At 58.2% G+C, this 11,759-nt stretch overlaps 1 protein-coding gene across 1 annotated transcript; it reads left to right on the top strand.

Annotated features, from left to right (window-relative positions):
- The first annotated feature begins 216 nt into the window (after nt 1-216).
- Nucleotides 217-11,745, top strand: GDPD2 (glycerophosphodiester phosphodiesterase domain containing 2). Its single transcript, XM_026848580.1, has 16 exons — nt 217-446; nt 3,207-3,355; nt 4,504-4,607; nt 4,681-4,774; nt 4,918-4,977; nt 5,314-5,412; nt 5,800-5,893; nt 6,340-6,485; nt 6,976-7,058; nt 7,604-7,754; nt 8,274-8,489; nt 9,350-9,501; nt 9,858-10,005; nt 10,201-10,283; nt 10,732-10,760; nt 11,064-11,745. Exons 2-16 carry the CDS (start codon nt 3,242-3,244, stop codon nt 11,114-11,116), a joined length of 1,626 nt encoding a protein of 541 aa, XP_026704381.1. The 5' UTR covers nt 217-446; nt 3,207-3,241; the 3' UTR covers nt 11,117-11,745.
- The last annotated feature ends 14 nt before the right edge of the window (nt 11,746-11,759 follow it).

Below are 11,759 nucleotides of genomic sequence, written 5' to 3'. Positions count from 1 at the left end.
CATGAAGCTCTGATTCAACCCGTTTTCCTTGCTCCCACAGCTCTCCCCAGAGCCTTAATCTGTCTGGAGCGTGGGCTGCCTGCAAACTCCTCTGTGCTGCGGCGCGTGACGCCCCCCTGGGCCCCTTCTCCGCTTTCCCAGCGGCCACGAAGCAGAGGCTGTGCTCGGGTCGGCAGGGCACAAAGCTGCTGGCGGGGGCTCGCCCTGACCCCCAGCCCTGCCTGCTGTGCCTGCTGCAGGCAGCCCGCCTCTCCCGGCCTGTGCAGACCTGCAGGCAGCATCGGCAGCCCTGCCGGGCCACAAACACACCCAGGAGGGTGTGAACAGGCAGCAGAGGAGCAGAGTAGGACTCTGTGGGCAGGGACGCCCAGCTGAGAGCCCAGCCCCAGCATTCACCTGGCCTGTCGGCGTCCCAGCGGCAGGATCCCAACGTCTGCAGGGAGCAGGTATTTTGCCCTGGGGTGGCAGCCCATGCCATGGGGACACCATCCTGTGCTGCCACGGGAGCTGCTGGATAGCTGGCAGAGTGGCAAGGGGAGGGTGTTCATCCTAGCCCTGTGTGCAGCTCGGGGGGGGGGCGGGGAAGGAAAGGGGCTATCTGGACTGTTCCCACACTCTGAGAGTGGGGATGAGGAGCCCAGGGCTGACTGCATGAGGGAGATGTGGGCTGTGAAGCTGGGAGTGGGGGGTCGGAGCCAGGCTGTGCTGCTCTTGCTGTTTTGGGGTCACCCTGTTCCCTACACTGACCCAAGAGCTCTGCTCTCCCTCCTGTGAGGTCAGGGGATAGTGGGGCTGGGTGTCAGCTCGTGCTGACCTGTCTGGTAGCACACAGCCTGGGCTTGTGTGGCTCGGCAAGAGAATCTTACCCTGTCCGTGGCCAGCTGGTTGTCCTGTGCCAGCATGCCTGGGGCACAAAGGTCCTTGCAGGGCTGCAAGCACGTGCTGTTGTGTGGGTGACTGTAGCAATGGGTTTGTCACCCCTTCGAGCCCCCTGTGCCCTCCACACTAGGGTTTGGAGTGTGCCATGGGGGTGTTTGGTGGGAGGTGAAGGAAGACTCCTTCCAGCCCTGCCAGACCCCCAGCTCCCCCTTTGCTAGCTCTTCCCTTGGAGCTGGAGCAGAAGCTGAGTGGGGTCTGCTTCATGCTTGGTTTTCCCCTCCCTTGTTGCCTAAGCTGTTTCAAGGGTCTGCTCTTTCACACCTGTGCCCAGTGCAGGGATGTTGCACAAGAACTTACCAGCGCTGCGGTTTCAGTCTTACTCTGAGCTGGGGAACAGGGTGTCATTTTTCCCTCTGAACCCTCCAGATAGCACTGCTGGCATACATTTGTAGCCAGCCACTTCTCTGCCAAGCTCCTGTCCTGGTGGCAACAGCCTCTTGGAGCAGCTGAGTGCTGAACTTTCACTGGTGCACGCAGCCGCTCCTACTGTACTTTGTACCCTTCGTGGGAGCCAGCCGGGGGGGTGGCAGGGTTTCCCTGAGCAGCTGCTGGTACTGGTGCTCTGCCTGTGTGAGCAGCAAGACGCGGGGGGGGGAACGGGACGGGTATGGACGGGACCGGGACGACGACACAGGATGAGTCCCAGGGGATGCTGGCTGAGCCTGCTGTTCCGTGTGGAAGTGGTGCCCCTTCTGGTGACGGCAGGGGCTGCTGTCCTGCAGCCAGAGCCCCTGGGCACCAGGGAGGGGAAACTGCCTGGTCCCATGGTTTCCTGCACTTATGTTGGAGCTGGCTGCTTCAGTGCTATCACTTAGCAGATCACAGCTGCTGATCTGGTCCCGAGAAGACAGAGGGCAGCGATGTGAGCACTGCTGTGCTGCTCAGCATCCCCTGCACCTTGGCTGATTGGACTAGCTGATAGCAGCCCCCAGGCCTTCCCCAGCTTGCAGAAGCTGGCTGGGCAGGTTAGGGGCCTCTCGGGTTAGTATCTGGCTGTGTGTGCCCCAGTGGCCACTGCTCTGTATGGGTCCTGGGGGAGACTCTGCACCCCAGCCCTGGAGAATGATATACTGGTAGTATTTGGGAGCAAGGTGCTGTGCTGGGGGGCTGCTGTCGCATGAGAGGAGATCAGGCTGACCTTGGCCATAGCCAGTGCATGGCAGAGCCGCTCTGGTGTGACTGGCTGGGGCTGGGAGGGCCTGGGCTAGCTCTGCTCCCCCTCTGCAGGGCCCAGGTTGGGATGGGACATGGCCCTGCCAGACACACCCTCACCCTCAACATAAGGGAGGATGTGGTCAGCTGGGTCCTATGCCTGGCTCAGTGGTTGCGGTGAAATGATAGTCTCTCTTAATATGCAGGGTGATAGCATTGTGGGTGGTGACTGACCTGTTGGGGAGGTTGTGATGAGGAGAGGAGCAGCTCTGCAGCATGGCAAGCAGTAATAAACATGGGGTTTCTTGGGGTGGATAAAGGGAGACCTTGTTTGGGGCTCCCTGCTTCCTCTAGCTGAGCACCAGGAATCTGGGGACCATGGCAGAGAGTCCTGGCCCTGTCCCCAGTGCGCAGAGAACACAATGGTAGCCCTGCACCCAGCCTGGGTGTCTGTGACTGCGGCAATGGGTTTCCTCCCATAACTGCCACTCTCCCCCCTTTCCCCATAGTGCTTGGACCAACAACCACCCATTGCTGGATCAGCTGCAGCTCCTCCAGCCCCCTGATGACCCCTTGCTGTGTGAGCTAGGGCTGCTAGGATGGCCCTGCCTCAGTGAGGACCTGGGCTTAGGGAGGAGGACAGGAACTTCACTGGCTGTTGCACACACCCCCAGCTGTGCAGCAGGAGTCTGGGGCTGCATGGTCCTTGCAGCTCGGCTACTCCTGGTGAGCCTGGGTGCGAGGTTGTTCAAGTTGGCTGGGGAGGCTGCCTGCCCCTGGAGCCTGCATGGCGCTTCTGGCTCCCAGGCAGAGTACCAAACCCTGGGCTGGGGAGCAGGCCCTGCTCCCAGCCAGCTCCAGGCTTGCTCTGGCTTGTTGAGTGAAGGGTCCCAGGGCAGCCTGCTGAACAGGTTGGGCTGCACTCTGTGCTCCTGCTTTTTCTGGCACTATGCCTTGCCCAGGGACAGGGCCAGCAGCCCCGCTATGTCCCAGGGCTCTGGGGCAGCTGCTTGCCAGGGTACGTGAACCCAGGATGCTGCAGTGCCCCATCACCATGGGACAGGGAGTAACGTGTTGGGAGGTCTGTGCCAACACACTGTGTACATCCCCTGCAGGACGCCTGACCTTTGGCCTGGGACAGCCTGGCACTATGGCAGACTCCCGCAGCTGCTGTCACCCCTGTTCCACCTGCCTGCTCTGCCTCTACAGCTGCCAGTGGATCACCACCAAGAAGGAGAAGAAAAAAGGCCTGAGAACCACCAAGGTGATACCATGGGTGATGCTGAGCTGGGGCTGGCCAGCCCCTGTGTGGAAGGCTCAAAGTGGTGGCTAGGGTGGAGAATGGCTCTGGCTGAGGGGTTCAGCCCAGAAGTTAGCCTCCTGACCCCTTGCCACTGGTCCCTGCTCCCCAGGGCTGAGCCCCAAGAGAGCTGGGGTACTACCTAGCACCCTCTCTGCCTGAAGCTGTGAGAGGTTGAGCTGTCTGTTCCTGCTGGATAACAAGAAGGGTAGAGCAGCGCACTGGCAGCAGCGAGGCTGAGCTGTGGCCATCCCCTGCTTAGCTAAGTGTGTGTCTGAGGCAGGGTTTGCCTGTGCCTAGAGCAGAGCACTGTGCTCCCCAAGGGCTGAACACGGCAGGCAGGTCCTGAGGCGCTAAGTGCCTGGCAAAGCACGTGGGAGGCACGGTTCCTGGGCTGGGTGCAGCCCCAGTTGATGGGGTGCTGGAAGGGGGTGTCCCCAGCAATTTGTAATCTGGGAGGGGTGAGGCCCTGGGATTCTCTAAAGTCTCCAACTCCCATGGGAGTGGCTGTGCCACTACTTGTCCTGTCTTGCCTGGAATGTGTGAGCTGGTCCGGGCTTCTGGGTGCCCCGCTCAGCACCTGTGGCACTCCTCACCTCCCCGTGTATGTGGGGCTGGGGCCTGGATACTCTGAAGGTGGACCTGGTTTAGGCTGGGCAGGCAGAAGCAGCCTGCAGGCTCACTACTGCAATGGCAGCTCCGAGGCACCACACCCCTCTCAGTCCAGCCCACAGATCACCCAGCTAGTTGGGCACGGGACCTGGCTCCCTACCCCTTCCCATATCCATAGTCACAGCCTGCTCCCAGGGGCTCTTGCATGAGAAAAGAGTCAGTCCTGCCACAGGGGCTGTACTCTGCAGCCTGGCATAGGCAGCTTTTTAGCTTGTAGGAGATGCTGGTCCATCTTCCTGCAGCATGGGTCCAGCCAAAATAGCTCTCCTGGGGAGCTCTGTTCCCTCTCCATGGGGCAGCTTAGTGCCTGGACCCACGAGGCCAGTGCCTGCTGTGATCCCCTGTGCACCCTGCTGCAGGCTGGGTGCTCCCAGGGGTCTCGGCCACCTGACCAGGGGCTAGTTACAGGTGTGTGCATAGCTGTCATCTCTGGCTTTCAGTGTGACTACAGCTGGTTCCTCTTCCTCTTCTGCGTCTTTCTCTTCACACTGGTGTGGCTCTACGTCGCCATCATCATCCTCAATGATTTCCACAACTTCAATGAGTGAGTAGGATCCCACATTCAGCCTTGTTCCCTGTGTCCCCCCTGCCCCTCTGACAGTCCCCTTTGATGGTAGGTTCATCTTCAAGCAGAGGAAGTTGTGGCTAGACTGGTCCCTGGTCCTGCTCATAGCTACAGCTGTGCTGATCACCTACTCAGCTGTGCTGCTGGTGAGTCCTGCTGATCCTGCCTGGGCTAGGGGGGGTAAGGAGCTGTGCTGAGCTCAGGCTGGCTGCTGTGCTCTGTGCAGAGCCGTTAGAGAACTGAGGTGGGGGGTACATTCTGGCTCTGACATCTCCTTGTCTTCTCACAGGTCCTTGCTTTGTGCTTGCAGCTCTGTGGCCAGCCCTTGAAGCTACACTGGCTACACAAGGTGAGACATTGGGGTTGCAGGGAGATGGTGCCTGCCCTGGCACCTTGGGAAGCTTCAACCAGCCTACTGGGGCTGCGTACAGCTGCTGTGACCTCAGAGTGGCTGTGTGTCCCCACTGATCTGGACTGCAGCTATTTGTCCTCCAGTCATCTCTGGGATGGGAATTGCCCTTGCTGAAAGCATGGGGTACAAAGTTCAGCTGCAAACCCAAATGGGGGAAGTAAGGGCTCAAAATGAAGGAATGAGGAGGAATCTACCTGCCCTGTCAGGGCAAAGCCTAACTGGCCTTGCAAGATGCTGTGTTCTCCACTAAATGCCCTGTGCCCTGCCCCACAGACCCTGCTGATCCTAACTGCCCTGACAGTGGCTGCAGCCTTCACAGGGCTGGGAATAAAGTGGGCGGAGGAGTGGAGAAGTGCACGTATCTCCCTGCAGGTGAGTCACCTTGATACCAGAGTCTCCCCTGCTGTACCCATTATCTGGCCTGTGTGGATGAGCTGAAGGGTAGTGACTGGAGCCCCCAGCATGGCTGTGTGCCATAAGGGTTAACTCCCTGCCCTTGACTTCTGCTGCCTGGCTGGGCAAGGTGATCCTTCTGGATTTTCAGTCCTGCCTGAAGCAGCTGCAGTCAGGGTGATGAATGGTGGCTGGACTGGAGCAGGGAATCTGTTCAGTCCCCCAGGAGTCTGTCCTTCCCTCCCTGGCACTGTGGCTCTTCCAGTGCTGCTGGCTGCAGTGGCAGATCCCTGGCATTGGAGCATGTGGATTTTTGGGACAGGGGCTCGACTGGTGCTGGCTGACCCTCTGCCTTTACCTTGCCAGGCAACAGGTCCCTTCCTGCACATTGGAATCGTGGGGGGAATGACACTCCTTGCCTGGCCCCTGGCCAGCTTCATCTACCGCACCCGAAACACAGGTAATTGCCCTCCAAGGTCTCCACCTCCGCCCTCGGCTGGTGCCCTGCTTCCTACTACCCAAACGAGTGGCACTGGTGGCAGAGTGGTGCACAGAGAGTGTCAGTGCAGTGGCAACAGGTGTGTGGGACACAGTCTGGTAATAATGTCTGCTCTTGGTTGCTGTTTCTTATACCCAGCCCTTGGTGCAGCTTCAGCCCTCACTGCTTTGCAGCTGAAGGAGGTCTGTGGATGGCAGACCGAGTTCTGCAGAAGTGCTGAATTGGGGTGCAAGGGCATGTAGTGGGCCAAGAATAAATCTGTAGTGTTCCTGAGGCTGGGAATGCAATGCCTGACCTAGGGCAACCGTAAGTTAATGCCAGCTGAAGCAGTCTTGGTTTATTCCTAATGGCCTGCAAAATATTTCATCTGTACCTCACCCCTCTATCTTCTCTGTCTTTTCTTGCAGGTCTCAAGGTGTTTCTACTGCTTGTGTATTGCATGGTGATGACTGCGCTGTATCTGACTCCCCTGGGAATCACCTCTCCTTGCATCATGGAGGAGAATCAGCTGCCCCCCAAGCCAGCCCTGGTTGGCCACCGAGGAGCACCCATGGTGAGTGACCAGCACTGGCAGTGTCCTGGCATAGTGATCAGGGTGGATGGGGCAGACTGCTCTGCCAGAAAAAGCCAGGCTGGGCCTGGCTGTGGGGCACCAGCATCAGACCCTTGCTGCTGCAGGCCTGAACAAGCTCTGGCCAGCCCAGCAGAGAGAGATCCCCACAGCAGCTAGGGCAGGGCAGCACAGGGTGCGGAGGGTGAGCGCAGCATCTGCAGGGCAGAGCTGTTTGAGTGCTACTGGACCCAGCAGCAGGTGACTCTCAGCAGGAAGTCTGTGTAGTGTGGGCTGGGAAGCAGGGACGAGGCAGGCTCTGGCTGTCTGCACCGAGCCTTTTTACCCAGACCCTTACCAAGGTCACCCCAGTCTCACTGTGGTTGCCCTAGAGCCCAGCCAAGCTGCTGGGTGCAGCCAGGCAGGGTGAGTGCCTGTGTCCTGCCCCTTCCTGCTCTTATGCCCTTTGCACTAACACTGTTACTTTTTTCAGCTGGCCCCTGAAAACACCCTTATGTCGCTGCACAAGGCAGTGGACTGTGATGTACAAGTCTTTGAGACGGACGTCATGGTGAGGTAAACGGGCAGCAGGGACTCGGAGGGAGGAAGGGGCCTGTGTGTCCTGGGATGTCACATCCCACATGGTGTGTTCTAGAACACACCTGGAGGACTGATGGAGCCTGTGTTTGGAGGGAGCCCTGTTCAAAGGGCTCTGCTATTCCCACCTTCCCAGTATGGGACTGGCTCCAGCTTGGTGTCCCAATGATCTGGGAGAGGTACTGGGTTTCTGTCCTCCCCACGCAGGTTGCCTTCCAGGGCATTATGAGAGAGGCACCATTGGGGAGGGGCACCATGTAGAAAACAGACCTTGGCTCTAGTTCATCTCATGCAATCCTGCTATGGGGACAGCTGTTGCACTGAGCAAAGAACTACTTGGTTCCTGGTTTGGTCTCTAGGTCCTCTGTACTTTCTGGACACAGCTTTTTGTATAGAGGACCACAAGTAGGCATCAGGGTGAGGTTTATCCTAGCAGGGTGGCTGGGAGGGGGCAGAAATGCCAGGGCAGGGATAAGAGACAAACAGCTTGCAACACAGAGCTTCCATCTCTGCTCCTTTGCCAGTGCTGATGGGGTCCCGTTCCTCATGCATGATGAGGAACTCCTCAGGACCACTAACGTGCAGGCTGTGTTCCCTGAAAGAGCTGCCCTAAACAGCACCACCTTCAACTGGACAGACCTCCAGCAATTGGATGCTGGCAGCTGGTTCCTAGAGGTGAGGATGCCCCCAGGGCAGCTGGTCAGGAATGTGTGTGTCTGTGGGTAAAAAATGAGCCCTTGCCCTGGGGAAGGTTCCCTCTGGAGTGCTGGTCCTGACAGGCACGTGGACAGGGTGCAGAAGCACTTCCATACCTGCATGAATCCTCTGGGTGTGGTTATGCCCCAAGCTAGGGTTTGTTCGCTGAGTCATGGAGGAGGCTGGTTTGAGGGGAGATGTCTCATGAATTTGCTCTTGAGCTGCATAGCCTGCCTGGACTTGGAGGCAGCTGTGGCAAGGCTCGTCCCACAAGGTGACTAACCAACTGCTGAGCAGCTGCTCTGAATGTCCACAGGTGTTACAGCTGCTTGAACTGTGCTGTTAGTGGGGAGAAGGGTAGAGGTGCCCTGTGCCTGTCTGCACTGGAGAGCATGTGGAGAAGCCACTGCAGGAAACTGAGAGCCAGAGCCAGGCACCAGTTTGGGAGGTAGAAGCTCACAGGGGTCTGCCTATGATAACTAACTCTCACCCTTGCAGCGGAAGCCGTTTCCCACTGTGCAGAGTCTTTCTGCTGGTGATCGCTACCAGGCAACTAAACAGAGGATCCCATCCCTGGAACAGGCACTAGAAGCAGCCAAGCAGAGCAATATCTCCATCATGTTTGACCTCCGGCCTGAGAACCACAGTGACTACCAGAGCTTTGTAAATGCCACCCTGGAAGTGATCTTACAGTCAGGCATCCCACTACAGCAGGTGAGCTGGCCACCACCCCACCACTGCTGGGCTGTGCTGTCACACCCCTGCTGTGATGGGAGGTGCCCTGCCAACCCCACTGAGCAATCCCTGTCACCCCATACACCACATCCCTATGTGTGATCCCTGCTGGAGAACTCTGTCAAGACCTAACGGCCCCTCTAGGTTGGGAGAAATAGCCAATAATTAGGGGTTAATGCCTTCAGACTTGTCCAAATACTCTGGTTCTGCAGCACTGGCTACCCTTGTGTGTAAACAGTGACTCAGTCTAGGGAGGGGACCAACAGCGCTAGCTAGCAAGAGCAGGAAAATAATGATCAGGCTTCCACCTCCCCACACTGTGCCACACCTCTCCCCCCAGCTCTTGCACTCCAGCTGCAACCTCCTGCGTTGCCTTTGCACTTCATCCAACCTCTGCAGCACAGGACATGTGCTGCCTTGAGGGGATGAGTTAGCACCCAAATTGCCTTCTCGGTTATTTGGAATGTAGAGCAGGAGGGGACACAGCGAAGGCTTGTACTGTAATGCTGATCCAAGGTGCATTCTTGCTGCAGAGTTGAGGCCAAAGGGATGCACTGCTTGATCCATTCAAGGACCTAGAAGGGACATAACCTGCTGCAGTTTTATTAGGCTGAAACTGCTTTCTCCCCTCTGTGGGGTCTGTTGTGTTTGCTTCTTGGCTGGGGCAAGCTCCTGGGAAACTGTCCTGGCTGAGATCTTCATGGAGGAGCTAAGTGTGGAGAGGAGGGCAGGAAGCAGCTGCTGAGCAGGCCATGTGCACCTGGACCTGAAGGGAAATAGAAGAGAGCAAGCTCTCTGGAGCACCTCTCCTCTGCATGTGCTCCCTGGCTCTTGCTTAGGTCCTCTGGCTGCCGGATGGGTTCAGGGAGCAGGTCAAACAACGAGCCCCAGGCGTTCAGCAAGTTTATGGCCGGAAGAGACTCCAGAATGAGAAGGAGCCACTGCTGCATGTCAACCTGCCCTACCAGGACATGAGTTCTGAGGAGATCAGGTAGAAAGCCCTGTGCCCAGGAGCCTGGGAGCGATGGGCTGTGGGGCCTGGGCACTGTCCCAGCTCTGTCCCAGGGGCCAGCTGAGGCTGAGTGCTGGTGTATTGCTGGAAAAGGGCGGGGTGTGTGCTACAGCCTTGCAGACAAGCATGCCTTATCAGGCAGGGCTGGTGCAGGGGATGGAGCTGGCTGCAGTCCTCTGCCTTGCCAGCAAATCTGCCCTGGGTCTGGCTCTCCAGACAGTTGCTCCATGCGGCTGCAAATGCTGGATCACATCCCAGATAGTCCTCTCTGGCTGTACACTGAGTGTGCTGGCACCCTACTGTCTGCTGCTCTGACCACTGCTGTCCCTATGCAGGCAGTACCGCCAGGACAACATCTCTGTCAACTTGTATGTGGTGAACCAGCCCTGGCTCTTCTCTGTGCTGTGGTGCTCTGGGGTGAGCTCTGTCACCACCAATGCCTGTCAGGTGCTGAAGGAGATGAAACACCCTATCTGGCTGCTTGTAAGTGACCCCTTCATCCTTCAGCCTGCCCAGTGCCTCAGGCACTTGTGGGTCCCTTTCTGCAGCAGCCCTGGGCAGCCAGCTGCCTGGAGGGTGGCTTTTGCTCAGTGCTGTGCTGGCATGGAAACAGAAGGGACTGTGCCACCACCACACCACCCCTGGCTGCTGTTCATGGCTTGTCTTGTTGCCTTGCAGCCCAGCAGCACGTACCTCATGATCTGGATTGTTGTAGATTGCGCTTCCGTCCTTGCCATCCTCTGGGCCTTCCTCTTGCTGAAGTACGTTTGATGCCTTTTGCCCTCCTGGGGCAGGTCTGTTGGAGGTGGCTGTAGGGTGCCCTGGGTGGCTGGTACATAACCCAAACCCACTTGTATCTGCTGCCACCCCTCTCGGGACTCAGATCCTGAGGGGCCCTCTCCTGTCTAGCTGAGTGAGACAGCAGTGTGTGGAAGCAGCTTTTATCACCAGGCTGCAGCTAAAAATCTCACCTGACCCTTCCTTGAGCAGCTGATGCCTTAGGTCACACTGGCTAGCTTGCTGTGCAGCCAAGGGCTTGGTGGGCTGAGCCTGGGGGACCTTGGTCCTGCTCCTTTACCAATGTCAAGAGCAGATCCTAGCAGGACTGACTGTGTCCTGTGGGGCCCCACAGTCTCCAGCCGGGAGCTTGGGGGAGGGAAGGGGGAGGCCAGACTGACATGCTAACATCAATCCTATTCCATCTCCCAGGAAATGCTCCCAGAGAAGACAGTCAGCGGGTGAGTGTGCACAGATGTAAGCTTCCCTCCCTCGGAGCCAGGCTGTTCCTGTGGGACTCTCCCTGGCTGGCAGACAGCTTTCTCCAGCTGAACATGACAGAGCAGTTTGGGATGGCTGGAGGGAGGGAAGGGAATCCCAGCCCAGGGAGTTCCTGTCCTGCCCTTAGCAAACAGCCCTGTGGGACAGCACTGGGGAATCCTCCATTCCCCGAGTCTCCTCAAACCTGCTTTTCAGGTGGCTGTGCCTGTTGCTGTGGGATAGTGGCTGCCAGCAGTGACTGTTTTTTCTCTCTGTCTCCCTAGAGTCCGAGACGGACGTGCTGCTCACAAAGATCAACAGCCTGATGCAAGAGTGACCCTCTGGCCTGCATCAGCCATGGGGAGGGGCAGCCAGAGACCTGCCCAGCTCCCATGGGCAGCATTTCTCAGGCCAGCTTTGAGGCTCCTTTCCTTTGCAGACTCCTTCTTGAACCTCTTGTTCCCCACAGCCTTCCCGGTGCCTTGTGTGGTACAGCTGAAAAGACCTGGAACTGGGTTCCCAGTTCCCACTGGAGGAACTGGAGCCTTTGTAGGGGTTTCCTGGGGCTGGCTTGTGCCTGGGGGCTGAGTATCTATCCGGTGGTGCTGGGGCTAAGACTCCTCCCCTGGGGTTTGGAGACTAGGGGGGTGTGAGTCGTCATTTGGTTGGGAAGGGCAGCCTCTGCCTCTTAGCACCAGCTCTGTAGCCAGTGCTGGAAAATCTTGATTGAAATGCTGCTCCCCCGAGCACTGCCCTGCTTCCTCGTGGCTTGAGGAATAGGAAAGGGGGTGGGATGGGGGGTGGGTGGCTTGTCACAAGATGGAGAGGGAGTTGAGCTTTTCCCACCCCAATCCGGAACACAAGTCCTGCCCCTGTTGCTGCTGGCGGGTCAGGGTGCGGGCACCCCACGCAGCAGTTCTGCGTGTTGCTCCTGGGGGGAGAGGGAGCAGGGGGTGGAGGTGGAGGGTGACTGGGGGTGG

Source organism: Athene cunicularia (assembly GCF_003259725.1).
Source record: "Athene cunicularia isolate RWA chromosome 4 unlocalized genomic scaffold, athCun1 chr4_part3, whole genome shotgun sequence".
NCBI classification, from domain to species: Eukaryota; Metazoa; Chordata; class Aves; order Strigiformes; family Strigidae; genus Athene; species Athene cunicularia.
The sequence above is the reverse complement of the archived record's forward strand: the minus strand, read 5'-3'. Positions and strand labels throughout refer to the sequence as shown.